Raw genomic sequence first — 20,606 nt, 5'->3', positions numbered from 1 at the left:
CACATGATCTTCACCAGTGGCTCACTAATTTACATTATGATCAGCTAATTTAACAAGTGTACAAAAGCATTGTATTTATTTTATATGGGGACACTTTATCAAAATAAGTCATTATGTTTTAAGGTATTTTTGTGGCTTGATTGTAAACAACTTAAAAATAAATACATGGTTTTATAGAAGAATATTTTGGTCAATTTAGTCAGCTTTTTCATTGAATCAAGAGAAACGCTGAAAAGAAGGATAATGGTACAGTCTCCATGCTACACTCAATGATAGTATTAAGGCTTTCCTCTGTGTACACATGTCCTCTACGAGTATAATTGGCTGTATTATTTGTGTCCCCTTCAAAAATTGCTTTTTGCTGTTTATTGCCCCCTGTTACTGTTAGATCAGATTTACGCCCATGAAAAGAGGCCTTAATGGCATGAAGGACAATGAACCCCGCAATAAATTATGAGGCAAAACAGTGTTGTTTGTGGTTAATTTGGCACGCGCTCGGTCACTGTGTACGAGACACTTTAAAAAAAGATACATCTGCGCACAAAACAGTTCAGGAAGTTCTGATTTCAGGAACTTTACAGCAAGATGTGGAAAGGAGGTAAAGGCGTCTTGGGTTTTATTTGCCAGCTCTTCGGAGGGATAAAGGGTGTTTTCAGTGTGGGGGTAACAGAAGCGCACCCCTCCTCTCTCTCTCTCTCTCTCTCTCTCTCTCTCTCTCCCTCCCCCCCCTCCCGCCTCCGCCGCTCTCAGACCATTGTTGTTGTGACTGCAGTCCGGACAGGCAGCAAAGTGCTGTATACGGGCTGGTGTGTGAAGGACGCGCAGTCTCTCCCTGCTGTCGAAGGGAAACGGGACTGAGGAGGCTGAGCTCCAACATTTGAGCGGCAGAGCTCCGATCTAACCAGGACAAACTCACCGAGAAGAGGAGAGCTTGCATGAGCGCTGCGTAAGCAGAGTTATCCAAGGCTTCAGTTTAACCAAGAGTGGACTCTGAACCACGGGGACACGTTTTTATCACCCTCTCATTAACATCTTTTACTCGCCACATCGACTCTTTTTCAACATTTTCACAGCGAGAAAGGACAGGTTTTTGTACTAAACTAATCCACTCTTGTCGCTCCGTGTTTGGTTTTCTTTCTCTCCATGGATTTAGCCCTCTGAGCGGCCGGGCTGCAGTGGACTTTGCCCAGGGGGGATCACAGCTCCCCCGGTCACCAGGAGAGCCCGGCAGCTGTCGTTCATGTTCCAAGGGGCTGCTTTTGATGGATTTATAAGATCGACTTCGTTTTACGGCGGATACACAACACACGCTCACAGACTGCTTTTAGGAAAGGATACAGCGGCGACACCAGAGCTCCAAATGAGGATTTCAATATTCACTCGAATCGACTGGGATAAGGAGTGATCCCCCACTGGTGCCAGTCATCGATCCGTGGACAGACCGGGAGGAAAGGTGAGTGAATCTAGACCGACAGCTTTGTTGTTTCATTCATTTTAGAATGTGGGTTATAGATTGCGACTAAAAGTCTCACGTTTAATTAGGCTACTTAAAGCATTACATGTTATTATTAGAGCGAGTTCATTCTGCTTTCTTCCATTTGTTTTCATAAAACAGCTCACAGTCTTGAAATAAGGCACAGCAATGTCTATTTCTCCACCAACCAGGATCGCTCATTTGCAATGTAAATCCACGTTTTGTCATTTTAAACAGGGATTTCAGGAGATAAACTGTGGCTTTCATTTAAGGCCAAGTGTTTTTTTTAATTTTTTTTTTTTTAATTGTGTTTTGCAACACGCACAGAGCTAAACGAGTCACTTATCAGCCATTGAACCTTCCGCACGGACTATTTGTCAAGAGGAAAGACGCTCAGAGCGAAGCTGTAACTCCCTCAGATCACAGCAATAACCGCATATTAAATTATTAAAAACGACACACTTAAAAGTTATTTCACCCGCATGGACTTGTCCATGATGACAGTCCTCATCAGACTCTTCTACAGGACAATTCCCTTAACAAACATCTAAAGTCATTACTGCATTTAAATGTTTTATTGATCCCATGAATGCGCCCGGCACTCAGCATGCTGAATGGATCGACTGACAGCTTTATAACTGCATAAAGTAAATAGGAACAGGTCTAACTCATGTCCGTAAGCACTGTTTGAGACTAACAGTGCATATGACGGATTTATTAAGTGTGGCTTAAGTGACAGAAATATGCCATGCTTATAATAAAAGCTCTCTCCGTGTTTCAGGCCTGAAGAGTAGAATACAGTTGAAGTGTTTTGGCTGCAGCAGCGAGGCAGCGGAATCAGCAGCAGAAGGAGGAAAATGTATATATTTTTTTTTCCAGTCCTTAATTGAGAAAGAATACGTTTCATTCAGCAGGCTGCTTCTTTAAACGGTGTGTGTGTGTGTGTGTGTGTGGGCGCGGCCTGCATGCATGGAGCCACGCACCAGGGTCTGGCGCCTTTGCGCAGTTGGCCCGACTCGCAGCAACAGCAAAAAAAAATCACCGTGTTATTCCTTTAGTGTTGGTGTTTACAGCTTGTGTTCAGAATGAGTTAATGGCAACAGTGTTGTACTTAAATGTGATTTCTAAAAACTTTTCTATAATAATAGTTTCAGTAGTAATACGAGTAGAAACATACTTCTAATGGAATTGAGGTATTTGTTGTTCCATTGACCATTTAACAGAGATGCACATTTTTGGAAGTTGTTTATGAACTCTGCTTTTATTTCAATAAGGAAATGTAATTCTTTAAATGCCATTGATGCATGCAGCAGTTAATCATATAAAAAAAGGGTTCAAAATGTTTAAGAGAAGTATTTTGAGTAATCGATTAAGTCCTTCTTTAGGCAAAAATGTCAAATATAGATCCTAAATCTTAGTTCCAACTCATTGTGATATATAAATAAATACATCTTTGGGGCCTTGGACTGTTGGTGACCCATCACTAGACATCTGAAGCCTTGGGCTTTTGGACACTGTGATGGCCATTTATTTTGCCATTTTCTGACAACTTATAGACCAGTCTCTTGATTAAACAAGAACATAGTTGCCAGACCACTAGTAAAGTTTAGAGTTATACTGGGATGTAAAACGCTCAGATTTAAGGTGCGGTCTGCAGTCAGATGGCACTCTGAGTATGTGATGCTTCGGTGAGCAGTCACCTGTTTCCACCTGAAGTCTCATCAGCTGCCCGTCTCTGCTGCTCCTTCACATTCTGTAGCTTCCTGGCAAGTTTCAAGTGTTTTCCCAGTAAGGGCCCATTATCCCGGGGCAGACTGAGCCGGGCCATCCATTGACAAACAACAGGCGGTAACAGCCCGCTGCTTATTCATGACGCAGGAGAGCCTGGACAATGTGTGGCCGATGAGTGGGACAGTTAGCAGGACATCTGGTTAAGAATACAGCTGCACGCAGTCAAAACAGCCTCTTTTACTATTTGTCTGAACAATTGTTTGTGTTTTTATGCCACCTGGTGTAAAACTGAACAGAGAAGTTTATGTCTTTAAGCTGCTCTCCAGCCAGATCTCTGATCAACAGATAACTGTCTCCCGTTGTGTTTGTTTGCATCTGCAGGATTCCGATTTAGAGACTTTTTGTGGGTTTCTGAAGTTCCCAATGCCAGGGACCGGAGTGTGAGGCCAACTCCAGGCTTCCGGCGTATATTTCTACCTTTATTTTAAATCAGAAGACACACACAGACGATGGAGAGGATCTGCACCTTCTGTGTTCTCCTGCTCTGTTTGATGGACAGAGTTTCCGCCAGGTCCATTGACAAAGGAAGGACTAAAGGTAAGGCCTGAACTTTCTTTCTTTTTCTGCAGGCGATAACGCCTGAAACTATAAAACATTGTCAAATCTGATCTGAAATCACAAGATGCTTTACAGATGGTTTCCTTATTTTCTTTTGGGGGGTTGTGTTGCATAAAAGTCAGATACGTGTGTGGCTGAAAGGTCTGATTGTATCACAGTGAACTGCTCAGAAGAAGCGTGCCTAAACATAACTGTGTGAATGAATCTGTAAAGGTTTCGATCAGCCCACATTTGCTCCTTAGAAAGTGTCAGTTTCTTGGCAGCCGTGGCCCCAGAGGAAGTCAAGGTGACAGGAAAAATGACCGAGCGGCTGCAGTCGAGTCTTAGACGGAGGGAGGGAAAAGGCTCTCAGTGTTTTTGCTGCCGTAAACTAAGCTACCTGATCCATCCGAAGCCCTGGGGCTCGGATGTGTAAATCTGCCTGGCTGTGTGCCAGCTGTAGAGGATGAGGAGGGAGGGGGTGCAGGGGCTTTTACATTGAGGCTTTACGAACAGAAGCCAATGCAATAAGTCAGCCATTGTCAGCTCCATTCTAATGTTTCCATTGAGTTGAGATGTAATCAGAATACTCTTTCAATACAATCAGTTTAATCACTTGTTTCTCCTTAGCTGTGAAGTAGATGATGTTTTTAAGGCCAGACATGGCAGGCAAAACTATCTTTTTCATTCACTGATCAATTTTGAGATTATGGGCTATTTTGCTTCCATAAGAAGTCTTCTTTCACAATGTAAAGAAAACATCCAAAATACACATTTTAAGAGTTTATTTTATGACGCTGTCTATTTGCGTCTATAGATTTCTGCTTAAAGTATATTAGGGTATAGGATGCTCAGTATTTGATTAAATATTGTGTCTGTAAATAATGGTTTCCAATAAAAATGTATTGTACAGTTTACAATACTTATCTTGAGAGGCAGTTTTCTTAAAATGAGTTTTGTTCTCCGACCCTTCTACCAGAACTTACATACACCAAACTTTCCTTTCTCATTCCTATCTATATTCTGAAGGTTTTTAAAGAGCGGGTTGTTCATACTCTATATCATTCATTGTCTGATTTATACAACATTTTGTACCTAAAAACATGGAGAAAATGGATTTCTTTATGGCTGTTGATAGTATTTTCTGATTCAGGGAGTGGTAAAAAGAGACATTCCCTCTGTAAAAACATTTGACTCAAATATGTGAACCCTAATCCACATTTTTAACAAAATAATATCTTATTTGCATATTTAAACATTACTTTTCAGAAAACTTGTAATACAAACAATTGTCTTAATGTAAGTTATCAACTGGGGAAGTTTAATGGTGATATCTATTACTTATCCTATTATTTACCCTATTCACCTGTGATGTCTTGCCTTAAATCAGATTAGAGGACTAGGTGACATTTTTGTACGTAGATTGATGAAAGACAAAGTGGGTTGTTGCCCCAGAGGCATCGAGCAGTCTCTTCTTCGTCTCTGTGGCCCCACTTTGTACTTCAGGGCCCCGTGAGGCCAGCCGGGGCTTGCTTGTTCAGACGACAATGTGCAGACAAAAAACCTTTTCAGGTTTATTTACAAGACGGCGAGAAAAAAGTCAAAGCAGGATTGATGATAGAAAGATCTTTAGGTCGTAAAACGTGCAGGTTGCAGCTGTGGAGGTAGCGCTGCAACTTTTATCTTGGTCCTTTGGTGTTTCAAACAGTTCCCTCACAAATCTGTGATCGCAAGAATGAACTCAATTCAAAGTGGATGAATGCTTCCAGCTTTTCTGCGCAAAAACAATCCGATCTGAAACACTTTCATAAGCCAAAGTCAAGCCTCAATCTCCACAAACAAACCTCCTTGGAACAACTTTGTAGTTCCCCAGTGGAACGTGTTACGTAGGACTATCAGTAAATTCAGGAAGCAGTTGCAAATGTACTACAACTGGTTTGCGATCTAGAAATATTACTGCAATTGCAGCTCAAAAATAAGCCAAAAGAAACATAAAAAAAACACGGCTCTGTGACATCCTGGATGTCCTAATCATCAGTTGAAAAATTGGGATTAGAGCTCGGGTTCAACGAAGGAATAAAATGATCAGGATTTGTCACTCTTGGTTTTGACTCTAGAAGTTTATTGTGGGGCGTCACTTTCTAGATAAGAGACACGAATCAAAGAGAAAGTGGAGGAAGATTATTGTAACTGAGAGGAGACAGTTAAAAGAGTGAAAAGAGACCCCCACATCCCCAAAGATGAGTCCAGCTGAGGAGAGGTGGTGAGGGGTCAGAGGGACCCACAATGCGCTGCTCAGACTCCTGACAGGGTAGATCTCATTCAGTCTTCAGAATTAAGGATGAAAAAGAAGAACTATTGGAAGAGAGACATCCTTGTTTTCATCCAACAAAGTTTTCATTAATCTTTTTGAAGTATTTTCAGCCTCCGGGCGTTTTTCTGTCGTGTGGCTAAATATAATGATACCTCTAATGTTACTAACCGCACGCTGCTAAATGCAGGGATATGACTTGTCCAATGTTTCTTTTTTCTCCCCCCCCCCTGTAAACGTATTTTCAGTCGTGTTTTTCTGCCACATCATTACAGATTATAGAAAAGTCTGAGTACAATTTTTGTCTTGGCTGCTCGTTATCCAGTTAACAATGCAGATATAAAATCAGTAAATGTACACAGATGATGTAAATGATGGTCGGCAACTTAAATCCTTGGCTGGTTTAATCCTGTGATTTTAGGAGAGATGTAAAAAAAACTTTTCCTCCAACATGGATGTATAGAATTTTTGAATAGCATCACAAAAGGCTGTCAATTGTTTAACTGCACAACATTAGGGAGAACAGAGTGCGCCCAAAGAATGCCATCTTTTGCTTTAGTCTCTGCGTGGAATAAATAGGTTGGCTATTATTTGTAGGAGTGCATCTGCTGGTTAGGCACAGCGTTTCGGACAGACTTGGACCATTGGAACACGTGTTTATTATAGCTTCTCATTAGGGATGCACCGATCCGACTTTTTCATTCCCGATACCGACGCCAGGGCTTTATGTATCTGTCGATACCCGATACCGTTGTTGAATTAATAATACACTGTATACCTTCCACCTTCTACCTTCCTTCCACCATGTGGAAGAGACTAAAGGCACCACACTTTCCTAACTAAACATTACTTTCCTAACTAAGACAAAATAACATAGATGTAATGTATTGAATTCTTATTCATTTGTACACTCAACTCTTCCAGCATGCGACACACGTGCGACAGAGGGAAAAAAACCCGGCAAAACTGGATCGGCCCGTGGATCTGTTAATTTTTCCGATCCCCGATCCAGCTATTTAGTCAATATCGGGACCGATATCCGTTCTTAATATCGGATCGGTGCACCCCTACTTCTCATACATGAAATAGATAGTGAATGATTGCTAACAAAGTATAACACAAACTAAATCATATCTAATAATATCTTTGATTACACATGACAGCAAATGCTTCATTGACTATTTTTACAAATCTGTGATGTTGAGCTCAAAGGTTCATTCTTTATTAAAAAAGTAACTCAAGGTTCACTTACTACAATTCTTCAGGAGCTTTCAGTCGCATCTCGTGGCCTCCCATGAGCAGATCGTTTGCTCAGTTGTCATGAGAGTGGAGAAGAAGTATTTCTAGTGATTGTTTTTGCAGTATTTGCATACAACTACATAACAATGTGTTATAAATCATGTATTAATTGTAATATACTTCCTTTGGTAATTAGGGGGTTAAAATAATACTATGGAGCTACCCCAGCTCCTTACGGAACCATAGCTCTGCTGCTTGGTTCCCGGGTCAGGGCATGAGACTCCTCATTGTCCCAACTGGTTTCCACTGAGGGCTCTGCTCTGCCAGTCCAGCCGGCCGGCTGGCTGATGGTTGGCTCGCACCCCTCGAGCGGTTTGTTTGTGTTGTGTTGTGTTTTGTTTGCCCCCTCGCCTCTGGGTGACAATTCACACTCTGCCGCGAGTTCATCTCCAGGGCACCGTCCCTGTCTCTGCAAGTTCATTAGCACGGCTGTACGTTTGTGTGTGTGTGTGTGTGCGCGTTCATCTCTGTGATTTACTGCCAACTGTTTTACTGTGTTTGCTCCATTAGATGAAAGTGTGGCTTGTTGGGATCTCTTATTCCTAATATATTTGAACTCAGTTGGACAGTTGGTAGTTTGTTCACATTAAAGCAATCCATCACAACGTTTCTTTTAATGTGTTTTCCTTTTGGCTGCTTTGACCAATCAGCGTTTCTGATTTTCCACTAACAAGGTTGTAGGTGTGTGTGTGTGTGTGTGTGTGTGTGTGTGTGTGTGTGTGTGCTCCTGAAAGCTTTACCTCCACATGCACTCTGGGCAGCACTTCACTCCGACAAGGGAACAGATTGCCTTTTCACTAAGCGCTCGCAGGAAGCAATCAGACAGAAAATTGCCCTGGAAAATTGCTCGTTCTGAGTGACTGAGCAGCGAGTCCCCAGCCAGGGTGCACATATGCTCCAACAAGTGATTGGGTGAGCACATAAATGGGCGAGTGACCCAGTGAATGGATGGCAGTGTAGATGATGCTGATACGATAGTAGCCGGGTTATCACGGCACTCTATCACCAGCCCCTGGTGGCATTAAATGACAGCAGTTGTTAAGGAACATGGTGTACTACTGCTGCCAGACCTTTTAGAGGTAAACTGAAATTACAAAGGCGTGTTTTGACAATTCTTGTCTCACTCACTGGAGAGTGCGTTTAGACCAAGGAGGTTTGTAGCAGTTTCTTAAAACTCCTTTACTGTGACATAACCATAACACGACACCTGGAAATCTGGTATTTTAGAAGTAAATGAGAATCAGTCAGATTTTTAAAGTCAGACGATGAAAATGAATCTCAAAGTGAAATCCACAAGGAGGTAAAATGCCTCCACTATATCTAAAATCTTTTTTTCTCCACCCTTCTTTTTGTTATCCAGATCTCCGGGTGTCCAGGCCTCTGATTGTGCCAGGTTACCCAGAAAACACCACAGGGCTGGTGGGTGGTCAGGCGACGCTGGTGTGTAAAGTCCACCGGCCGGCATCCACCAAGGTGCAGTGGCTGAAGACCGAGGTCGGCCAGGGAGGTCAGCCTCACCTCAGAGCTCTGACGGTGAGAACAGATCAGCTGAGATACAAATAAACAAGTTTGAGTCAGTTTCCGATTCTGTCCCTATTATATTAGATATTATATATAAGATGTTGCAATGATCTCTCCTCCATGCAGGCCCTGCATAGCAACATGTCCAAGGTGAACACTTTGCATCTGTCCAACATCACTCTGGAGGACGCAGGAGAGTACCTCTGCATGGCTGAGAGCACCCACGCAGGGCAGACAGTGCAGGCCATGCAGTCGGCGTGGCTGGACGTCCTGCCTGGTGAGACACTCTTATCATCACACCAACGCTTGGGTTTATCTTGTTAGTTTTTTTGCCAGCTTCCAGTGTGAATTTTAGCCTAATGACACTACAATGTTGCATCTATCGGACCAAGAATCGCGTTATTTTCTAACCATAACTTTTCCCTTCCACAGGTACCATCATTTCCCGAACTGTGGACCTGGCTGCGACTGACATCCCATCAGGTAACTTCACATTCTCATGCTGGGAAAAGTTGCGTGCAAATGGAAATATTTTCAATCCAAAACGGCAAATGTTTTAGTTGCATTCCTTATCTATGATTGTAATGTCTGATCCAGAAGTTAAAGCATACACTGCTGTAAAGAATAAGTTTCTAAAACCCAGAAAGGACAAGACAGACTGTAGGGTTACCCCTCTTAGTGGATTAGTCGACTAATGGATTGTCTTAGTCTTAGTTGACTAATTTCTTTTAGTCGATTAGTCATTAGTCATGCTTTTTTTTTCATCCTTAATGACTAATTTCCAAGAAACTTATGAACAACGTGAACATGAAACAAAAGATTTAAAGTGATGCTTTTGCATGATTCTTTATGGAGAACTCAGTTTTTACAGATCTGTCAGTCAAATCAGCTAATTTATTAGTCGACAAAATCATATTAGTGTTAATCGACAAAGAATATCTTTAATCGAGGACAGCCATGGTATGTCGGCCATCTGCGTGGGCTCGTCCTCCTCCCCAGGCTGGAATGAACTTCTCTCCTCCCGTCGCTCACTTAGATCTTCAGTGAAACTTCACCGCCCCTTAGATTTACTCTCTGTCCACTGTCACGCTGCAACATGTTCATTAGTTTCAGCCTCTCTTCCTCCTCCTTTACTTTCTTCTTTTTTTGGGAGGGAGTTTGCTGTGTTAGCTAGCTCGCTCTCAGTCCCACAATAACCCACGGGGGAACAAAAAGATGAAGAGGAGGAGGCGGTTTGTTGGGTCAGTCAGGCCTCCTGGTCTCCATGGTAATGTCATTGTGTGTGTGTGTGTGTATGTGGGGGAGAGGAGATAATGGGGTTGAAGTGTTAAGGTCATAGTTGAGGGGAAGGCTACTTGCTTTAGAAAGGAGATGAAGAAATAACCGGCTGAGTGGCAATGTGTGTGAAAGAGTAAAATGTATAGAAAATGAAGGAAAGACTCAATGTTGTGCCGATGTTCTTTGGTTTCAACAGATGTTCTTGAGGACCTGAGTGAGGACACAACAGAACATCTTCTGCTGGAGCCGGGCAACGTCCTGAAACTGCGCTGCGACACGAGCACCCGGCCAGGCATGGCAGTCAACTGGTACAAGGAGGGAGTCCGGGTTCTGCCCACGCCCCGCATCCAGATCCGCGTAGCCATTATGGAGATCACGGACGTGACATACGAGGACTCTGGCGTTTACGTTTGTGTTGTCCGGGGAACCAAAGAGCCTGTGAGGAACTTCACCATCACTGTGGCAGGTAAGGACACCAACACCGCCTTAAGATTTGTGTTTTATGTCAGTGTTGGTGCTAATGTCTTTAGCTTAACAGCATAAAGGTAAGCCAAGTTAACACACTAACGTTACGTAGGTGTACAAAACAATCACCTGACACTCTTGCTGAGGACCTTTTAATATGGCTGCCAAACTTTGTGTGACATTAGAATGGAAACGAGTCAATTGATTGCTTTGTCGGTCGAAACAAAGTTAATAGCAAAGAGATTATAGCCATCGTCAAAATTCATTTTACTGGTTCCAGCTTCTAAAATGCCCACATTTGCTTCTTTCCCTAACTTATATGGTAATAAACTGAGTATCTTTAGGTTTTGGACTGTTAGTTTGACAAAACAAGCAATTTGAATCAGCCAACTCAGAGCATTTTGAACTCTGACCTTTTATAGACAAAACAATAATCAAGAAATGTTTATTCATAGTGCCTTTGTTGGTTTCCAGACTCGTTGGGGTCAGGGGACGATGATGAGGACAACGGGCTGGAGGACTCATCGGCTGAGATCGAAAACGACCAGGTTTACTTCTCCAGAGGTGTGTTGTTGTTCCTTGAGGAATTATTACAACTTAACCTTCAGGCTTCATCCAAGCATTCTGACTAAAAGCTCATTGACTGGTCTTTGTCTAAACAGGTCCCTACTGGACCCACACCCAGCGTATGGAGAAGAAGCTGTATGCCGTTCCTGCAGGCAACACGGTGAAGTTTCGCTGCCCGGCCATGGGCAGCCCCATCCCGAGCATCCGCTGGCTCAAAAATGGACGTGAATTTAGAGGAGAGCACCGCATCGGAGGCATCAAGGTGAGGATGGTTTCTTTTCTCCGGAATGGTAAATAAAGCTGAATGACAGCTGGGTTCATTCGGATGATCCGCCAGAGCTTTCAGAGATATTTGAGTTTGTAAAGTTCAGTGTGTGTCGATCCATGCTGATGTTTTTTTTTGTGTGTGTTTCTTCGGCTAGCTGAGACACCAGCACTGGAGCCTGGTGATGGAGAGCGTCGTGCCTTCAGACAGAGGAAACTACACCTGCATGGTGGAGAACAAATATGGCTCCATCGCTCACAGCTACGTCCTCGATGTCCTGGGTAAGAAACGGATGATCCAGTTCTGTCTGGACACATTTTAGAGAGAGTGTGCAAATTAAAAAGTAACATGTCATGGACTCGGGTTGAATTGTTGAATTAAGCAAAACAGACATTAGTGATTATTCTTTAAACCTGACAATGCTTTGTGGTCTGGCTGACAATATTCACGGCTGCGATAGCATTTGTGGAGAAAGCATCATGCCTTCAAATAGTAGCCTCCAGTCTGAGGGAGGGGATAACCAGCGGGGTGAGCAGAAGGTGACAGGGGCGCCTCAGCAGGATATGGACGGTCAGGTGTCCACACCAGTTTTCTACCTGACCTGTGACAGGAGATCAAGGAGGGCTGCGGTTTGTTTGTTCATTTGTTCGCTGTCTGTCCACCACGGGGTCAGTTTCCGTCCCCGTCTACGGGGGGAGAAGACTAACGAGACAACTAACGAGATCAGAGAGCGAGAGTAATCGCAGATCAAAGAGAGCCCGGCGACCAGCTGACAAAGAGCCACGCTAATGGAACCGATTTTCCTCCTAAAATGACATTTCCTGCTCTTGTATGCCAGCATGCAAACACATTATATGTGACAGTGACAACTGCTGGGAATTTTTAGATGTTTGTTTACAAAGCAGCCATGTTGGTCAGCTTTTAAATGGCCAAATATTTGGATGTCTTTAGCCACTGCTCCCTATGATTCCCCCACTTTTGTCCTGCCGAGGTATTTCTGAAACCAAGTTTGGCAGATCAGTTAAATCTTCTTCTCCATGTCGCTGAATCTCCTATAAACTGTTGCCCCAAGAAGGAGAGATACACTCTGGCTGGTTTCTCTGGAGCACAATGCTATCTTTCATCTTTGCTCACTTTGCTCATCTCTCCTTTGATTTTTTTCCCCGACACAGAGCGTTCCCCGCACAGACCCATCCTGCAGGCCGGTCTACCAGCCAACACCACAGCAGTGGTGGGCAGCGACGTCCAGTTCCACTGTAAGGTCTACAGCGATGCCCAGCCTCACATTCAATGGCTCAAACACATAGAAAGGAACGGCAGCCGCTTCGGTTCTGACGGGACGCCTTATGTCCGGGTCCTCAAGGTTGGTCCTCTATCTCCGTCTAAAAGACTGGAACCCGCTTTATCTGCTCCCATTTGCCATTTTGTTTCAGATCTTTAATACAGTTACAAACTGATTTCCTGACAAATAGGTGCCCAAAAAAGTAGCATTAGCATTTGCTAAGCATAGTCAATAACAGTTAAATCCTCTAGTGGAAGTTTTAAAATAAGTTGTTTTAGATACTAACTGTTTATGTCACTTTTTCTACATCTGTGTTGTGCAGACCGGCAGTCTGAACATGTCAGAGGTGGAGGTGCTCTACCTGTCCAAAGTTACCATGGAGGATTCAGGAGAGTACACCTGTCTGGCTGGAAATTCAATCGGATTTGCGCACCAGTCCGCCTGGCTCACCGTCCTCTCAGGTAAAGAACGAACAGAAGACTAGACTGGATTCAGCGCTGAAAAGAATTGACTTAATAGCTTGCATTGTCATTGACAAACTTAAATATAAAGCTACACTGCACAAAGAAAACTTGATATTCATGGCTCTAAATTGACAGATTCAGCGAGTGACATCTTAGTACTGACAAACTTTGAACTGATCCCCCTTTTCCTACAGAGGAGGAAGCAGCAGACGCCATGGACACCATGGAGACCAAGTACACTGACATCATCATCTACGCCTGCGGTTTCCTGGCTCTGATCATGGCCATCGTCATCGTGGTGTTGTGTCGAATGCAGGTCCATCCCAGAAGGGAGCCGTTTGACGCCCTCCCTGTCCAGAAGCTCTCCAAGTTTCCTCTCCGCAGACAGGTACAGGACGCAATGTCTTCTCTAACTTTGGAAAGTAATCGACTATGACTTAAGGTGGGGGGATTTCCTTGAAAGTTCGTACGCAGCGTCGTCCTGAGGCAAAAGTGTTTATAGCTGTTCAGAGTGGCCACACTTGACAACTTCCTGGATGTTCCTAAAACCAAAATTTTCTGTTTCTCCTCCTTCAGTACTCGGTGGACTCCAACTCGTCAGGGAAGTCCAGTGCGTCGCTCATGAGGGTGGCTCGCCTCTCGTCCAGCTGCTCTCCCATGCTGGCTGGAGTCATGGAGTTTGAGTTGCCCTACGACCCGGACTGGGAGTTCCCCAGGGAGAAGTAAGTTATCTGCAAGTTAGAATTACTTCTGTCATTGTCTGCAAAGAAATTACACTCTACTCTAACGATATGTTTACAGAGTTTACTTAAAAGTTGCTGCAACGAGAGTATTTCTTCACTATGTTTAGTTTGGCTTCTGGGACTCATTTAAACATTGTGCATGGAGCTTAAAAGAAACGAGCCCGCAGGCCATTTTTGGCTCTACCCAAGCTATGTTTTTAAAAACCAGAGCCCCAAATTATGGATTTGTACAGTTTTCATTTGGACATACTTATTTTCACTAACTCTCACTCTTTCTCTCTCTAGTTTAACGTTAGGCAAACCTCTAGGAGAAGGCTGCTTCGGTCAGGTGGTCAGAGCTGAGGCCTACGGCATCAACAAGGACTCTCCGGATCCGGCGTCCACTGTCGCGGTTAAGATGCTCAAAGGTAGGAAAGAAATGATAGTCACAAAAATACCTCGAGAGATCCGCAAAAGTCTGCTGTCTTTTTCTAAATAAAGTGTATGTCTCCCCAAAGATGACGCCACAGACAAAGATCTGGCAGACCTCATCTCGGAGATGGAGCTGATGAAGGTGATGGACAAACACAAGAACATCATCAACCTGCTTGGAGTATGCACGCAGGATGGTGAGCATCTGGCTAAACCTTTCTTGTTTCTTGTTTTATTTCTGCTTCAACTGAGGGTTAGCTTCCTTCCAAACCTCCTCGTTATTGTACATTTTATCAGACAACTAATTTAGTGAGTGTTTGAACGATGGTGGTCCCAAGCCTCCAGGCTAAAACAACAATAGAAACAAGCCGGTCCTTCATCCTGTTTGTGTTTCCCCCTCAGGCCCTCTGTATGTGCTGGTGGAGTACGCCTCCAAAGGCAGTCTGAGAGAGTACCTGCGGGCCCGGAGACCCCCAGGCTTGGACTACACCTTTGATGTGACCAAGGTGCCTGAGGAGCAGCTCACCTTCAAAGACCTGCTGTCCTGCGCCTACCAGGTGGCCAGAGGGATGGAGTACCTGGCTTCTAAAAGGGTACGTTCACTTTAAAGAGTGGAATAGTCTCTAGTGGCTGTAAATCTTTTCTGCAAGCACTGTATGGATGCAAGAGGCAGTTATTCCAGTGTCAAACACTCATACATTTTATTTTGGGCACTTTGTGTTTAGAGAGTTCCTGTCCTTTTTTACCAGTAGTTGGAAAGCTCGTCAGGAAACTAAGATTTAGATCAGAAATGATTCGATTTATTGACCAGTCGACTGGCACTGTGAACTACAAACATGTTTTTTTTGCTGCTTTTAGCAGAAACTATCCGTATGCTTGCGTAGCCACAACAGATATGTTCTGTATTCAAATATAACTTGCCATTTCTAAAACACAGACTTTATGGTTTGAGGTGCTTCTTAGGAACTTAAGATTGATGTTTACGTATCAGACCTCATTACAGTAAAATGTATCCACATCCCCGGGCGGGAAATACAGCCACAAAATGAAAGCAACATCGGTAACATCAGAAGTTTGGTTTTGAATTAAAGGGAGTTGTTATTAGGACTGAGTTCAATGTTTTTGGATTTGGGCACTTGGCCTTCTGTTGGATGGCAGCAGCAGCCTTTTGCTTTCCTCCCCCCCATCTCTCTGTCTGTCCCTTTCTTTCTTGTCTGTCCCCCCCCCCATGCTTCTATTCCTTTCATTTTCCCAGCATGCACTCTGGCTGTGTGTTTCTTATCAACACGTCTCTTTGTCTGCCAGCCGGTGTCTCAGACAGACATTCCTGAGCAGAAAGCTGCTGCAGCTTCAGTCCTGTTTACTCTTCTCCATCCATCTGTCCGTCCCCTCCGTCGCAGGGCTTTGTCCTTTTTAGCGCTGCCATAAATCTGTTAGCAAACAGGCAGCAGAGCCGTCGTCTGGGTGCAGGCATCGGGTTTCTGGCTCTACGACCTCTCAAGAATGCAGGAGCCTGAAACTAACCCTCCATTATGGGGAGACCCACAAACCAGGACTGGTTCATTTCGCATGTCCCCACAAATCCCACGTCTATTTCGAATGAAAACCAAAATAAACTTAATGACATCCATTCAATGTGGGCACACAGTGCCTTTCTTTTTTTCCTCCCAAAGGGTTTGTTTTTTCTTCAAACTCCCGGGTTTCTATATAAAGACATTTTAATTTTGTAGCGTTCACTAAAATGACTTTAGACTCCTGCTGAGTCTTTTCATTTTTGGAGAAAATCTGCAGTGAATCATTTCTACCTCCCGTACCTCTGTGTTTTTACATGACTTCTCCAAACCGCGGCCTGGAACAGAGAGGAGAGTGTGTCGCGTCACAAGTCTCAATGCAAAGGAACAAGGAACAAGCTTTGATTATAAACCTTAGTTCGCCCTCCTTGTTCAGGCCAGGACTGTAAAAGGAGAGCGGTGTTAAAAACAAGTGGCAACATACTGAATAGCATTCAGCCCACTTTCCAAATTAGACATTAAATCTCTGAGCACATTCACCAGCACCATTTCAACTGTATGCTACTCTTCTAATCGGGAGACCCAGCAGTTGGCTTTAGGGCTTTGTGTCAGTCTTTTAATTCTCTCTCTTCTCTCTCGGCAGTGCATCCACAGAGATCTGGCAGCCAGGAACGTTCTGGTGACCGAGGACAACGTGATGAAGATCGCTGACTTCGGCCTGGCCAGAGGAGTCCACCAGATCGACTACTACAAGAAAACGACCAATGTAAGTGACAGTTTGTGGCTGCATGTTTTCAGGAACCACTTTTTTAACCCACTCCTGTAGCTTTCCAGTGATGAACTTTTGTTTTCCAGTAGTGAGCGTATGAGTGCAGATAAATTACTGCTCAAATGTTTTTGCTTTTTAGTTGACCTCTGACCCTCTCATAAACATGTCTGCTCCTCAGCCAGGTTCCTTTCACAGCTTTAATACTCCTCAGGACAGATGTCTGATGTTTTCCTCTGATTGGCAGCAGGCCTAATGGGACTTAATTAGAAAAGAGGGGAGACAAGGAGGGAAGAGGGGGAGGATTGTGAGCGAAAAAAAGAATTGTTATGGTGAATGAAGGTGAGGCTCTAACGTGTCCATGTCCGCTCTGCAGGGACGGCTGCCGGTGAAGTGGATGGCACCAGAGGCTTTGTTTGACAGAGTCTACACACACCAGAGCGATGTGTAAGTCCAACTTCTCGTATACAAAATACCTGCAGGAAAACATGAGGTTTTTTTAATGACAAAGATAGTAATGTTTCCTTTCCTGTCTTGTCTAGTCAAAACCTCATGTTATCAAATCTGAACTCGCCCTAAAAACCTAAATGTATCATATCTTGAAATGCTCTCTGATAGGCTAACATCTTTGTACACCCCCTGATCCTTCAGGTGGTCGTTTGGCGTACTGATGTGGGAGATCTTCACGCTGGGCGGCTCACCGTACCCTGGTATCCCCGTCGAGGAGCTTTTCAAGCTGCTGAAGGAGGGACACCGAATGGACAAACCCTCCAACTGCACACATGAACTGTAAGCCAGAGTCTTTCTTATGTTGTTTTTAGCAGGTTTTTGTCTCACAGCAGTGAGAGAAGGGCTTCCATCAGCACAAATGGTGCAGCATAAGCATATATAGCATTTCATAACATCCATTCATGGGGGGAGGTGGGCGTATTGTCAAAGTCATTTCTTAAGAGAGAGTAAGTTATCTTTTTAGGGCATTTAAAGACTAAACTTAAACCACAAATTCTCTATAACTAAAGATGCGCCAATGGTATGAAACATTACACACTTCCTGTCTCCTAAATGGCCGTGGCCTCGTTTGAAAGTATAGTGGTACATCATGGACATGGATGAAAAGTCATATTTGCATAATTTATTACGATTTTCTTTTGCTCAAATTATATATTTACACAGCTGAAAGCCGTATTTATTTGTGTTTTGTTTTCTTCTCTGTAGCTACATGATGATGCGTGAGTGCTGGCATGCTGTTCCCACCCAGAGGCCGACCTTCAAACAGCTGGTGGAGGAGCTGGACAAAGTGCTGCTGTCCATCTCTGACGAGGTGGGTTTCAAACATGCACACAGGCTCGTCAAGATGTACACGCACACATCCTGTCTTTCACTCTTTCATAATATGCTGTCCAGATGTGTTCAGCACATGCGAGTAAATGCACAGAGAGCAGCATCCAGTTATTATAAACTTCTCACAACAGAAACAAAATCAAATGTTTGGCTGCAGTGTCCGAATTGCTGAAATGTCAGAGCAGCCTGCAGATGGGTCAATAAGTCATGTGATTGATTTCTAGCTTCGTACACGCACTAAAAGAATATTCTAGGCTTTACATTTACATTTGTTTCCATTGGTCTAAAACTGCGATGGAAGCATTAAATGAACAACATGTTCACTAGCGGTCTGAAAAACTTTGAGAAGCTGTTTCCCCCCAGTTTTTTTTTTTTTTACAAACATTTAAATGTGGATTAGTTTGTTTTCCTCTTGTCTTGAGACACCAACGTTTCTCTAATATCCGACCTCCCTGTCTCCCCTCAGTACTTGGACCTGTCGACACCCTTCGAGCAGTACTCCCCGTCGTGCGAGGACACGTCCAGCTCCTGCTCCTCCGACAACGACTCTGTTTTTACCCACGATGCCTTGTCCACCGACCCCTGCCTCCTGGGCTACCAGGACGTGCGCTCCCGTATAGACATGAAAAAGGCCCTCCGATAGACTCACAACTGAAGGCACCCACACATATACAGACATGAACACAAGGTAACGCATCCACTGGCGGCCATATTGGAGGCCCGCCGCTGCATTTCTAAAGTTAAGTTGAAGCTTCTATTCATGAAGTTTTCCACTGGACCTCCATTATGGCACCAGGCGAAGCCCTTAGATACAGGTGGGCATTTATACACACACATAGAAACACATGCATGCACGTGGAGCACTAAGGCCGGTGGGCTTCATCACACGGTGAAGGTTTGAAGAAAAGCATTTCATCGTGGGCAGAAGAAAAAAGGACAAACTAAACGTGGTACTTTGGACTATCAACTCTGGCACTGTGCCCAAGAACAGTTGGAAAAGTTGGAAAACTGCGGCACTAAATACCACAGAAAAAAAACCAACCTGGTACTCATGCTTTCTTTGATCAACTCTCCCTCAGCGAGGCGACGGACAATGATCTCCTTACACATCCCGAATCCAGGGCGAGAAACCTCGGTGATAAAGACATTTTTAAAAAAAAAAAAAAAAAAGATTTATTTTGCTATGATAAAAAAGAAGAAACTGATTGTTAAATTTAAATCTCTCTATATAAGATTATTTTACTTTTGTGTTGCTTATTTAAAAAGAAAACGGTCTTAAATCTCAGGATCCCTTGTGCTAAGAAGTTGCTGTAGCGGCAGCAAAGTGCCATATGATTTCCTGTGAATATATTAGAATATAAAAAATATTGTATGTACATATTAACAGCAGAAAGACGATTGTCTTTCATAAATTATTCTGAATGACACAAAAATGAAGGTTATTGGAGGCGAAAGGAGAGAGGAATTTAATCTGGTGTTTGGAGTGCCAAACCTGTCGCAGCTGTCTTCATGTCCAGGTTTCATTCCAAAAATATTCAATTTAGAAAAAAACTAATTGTATTTAATGATCTCCAAAGATCACCCAAATCATAAATTAACAGTAGATGCTGTTAAAATTGGTACACATCAGCAATTTTTGCAAACATTTTTAAAAACCAACCCATATCTTGACCAACTGAGGAACACAAAATTCAACAACTCAAACCTCAAATGTATGTGGTTAAAGAATGATGGATTGGTGCCTTTAAAGATGGCTTGATTGAATGAAACCCTCCATTTGTCATTTTGTAGTAAACTGCTTCGACCTCCAGCCCAGGAAAACAATTAGTGGTTAAATACCAGAAAGAGTTGCAGTTCTTGTTGCTGTTGTTGGACGGAAACCACCAAAAATGTTTTTAGCAAGTTTTGAAGTGTTCAAAGCTCATGAGACTCATTTGCATGTTTTAAACAACCACGTCAACTTTGAGACAACATTACGTGCGCTTCCTCTAACAACAGCTTTACTCTTTCAGTCTACATTGTCAGAGACAGTGTGTCCAGGGTGGGACTTAACCTAAATAGCATTGGGGACTCTGTTGGGGAGCTTGCCCAAGCCCACTGTCACTGCTGACAAGGAGGAGGTGGGGAGGGGGGGGCACTGCATGTGAAAGCCAGTGTGATTGATTTCAAATAGAGGAGAAGGGGGGGGGAAGCCTCCTTTGTCTGGTAGTAACCCTTCACCCAACCCAATCTGTTGGCGAGGGGTCCTCAGGTCCGCAGCCTGGCCGGACAATGAAGGCTTTGCAGGCTTAATGGGTGTGACTACGGACCAGAGGGAGTTTGGGGGTGGTGGGGGGGTTGGTGGGGATTGCTTGTGTGCAAATGAAGAGGCTCTTATTATGGTAATGTCTCCTCTTCTCTCCCAAACGCCCCTATCTTTATCCCCACAGCCACCATGTTTGAAATTACCAATCTTAATTCAGATTCACCATCGGGACCAGCTGCAGAAAATTCCCCTGTGGGGTAAAAATGCCAAATAAGTCCTGCTCCACCTGCTGGATCTGGCCACAAACAAAACAATTTAGACACAAACCAAACAAC

General features: G+C 43.7%; 1 protein-coding gene across 2 annotated transcripts; it reads left to right on the top strand.

Moving 5' to 3' along the window:
- Positions 1–749: 749 nt before the first annotated feature.
- On the top strand, positions 750–19,782 carry fgfr4 (fibroblast growth factor receptor 4). Of its 2 annotated transcripts, none has more exons than XM_078265606.1 (21): positions 750–1,453; positions 3,587–3,802; positions 8,773–8,945; positions 9,060–9,210; positions 9,366–9,416; positions 10,408–10,677; positions 11,151–11,240; positions 11,339–11,505; positions 11,666–11,789; positions 12,681–12,871; positions 13,113–13,251; positions 13,449–13,642; positions 13,831–13,976; positions 14,283–14,404; positions 14,495–14,605; positions 14,811–15,001; positions 16,563–16,685; positions 17,062–17,132; positions 17,337–17,474; positions 17,901–18,006; positions 18,493–19,782. In XM_078265606.1, the coding sequence occupies exons 2-21, from the start codon at positions 3,715–3,717 to the stop codon at positions 18,667–18,669; spliced, it is 2,823 nt and encodes a 940-aa protein (XP_078121732.1). In that variant the 5' UTR covers positions 750–1,453; positions 3,587–3,714; the 3' UTR covers positions 18,670–19,782. The 2 variants fall into 2 exon arrangements, with proteins under 2 accessions (XP_078121732.1, XP_078121733.1); XM_078265607.1 differs by lacking the exon at positions 750–1,453 and adding an exon at positions 2,521–2,667.
- The last annotated feature ends 824 nt before the right edge of the window (positions 19,783–20,606 follow it).

This window comes from Sander vitreus, chromosome 13 (assembly GCF_031162955.1).
Source record: "Sander vitreus isolate 19-12246 chromosome 13, sanVit1, whole genome shotgun sequence".
Taxonomy (NCBI): Eukaryota; Metazoa; Chordata; class Actinopteri; order Perciformes; family Percidae; genus Sander; species Sander vitreus.
Note: the sequence above shows the minus strand (reverse complement) of the source record. Positions and strands in the feature narration are given on the sequence as shown.

Bases quoted from the DNA above. Each gene is read 5' to 3' on its own strand.
- fgfr4 (XM_078265606.1), top strand. From the start codon at position 3,715: ATGGAGAGGATCTGCACCTTCTGTGTTCTCCTGCTCTGTTTGATGGAC. The intron at 10,678-11,150 runs GTAAGGACACCA...GTTGGTTTCCAG, and splicing joins CTTCACCATCACTGTGGCAG to ACTCGTTGGGGTCAGGGGAC. The intron at 15,002-16,562 runs GTACGTTCACTT...CTCTCTCGGCAG, and splicing joins AGTACCTGGCTTCTAAAAGG to TGCATCCACAGAGATCTGGC.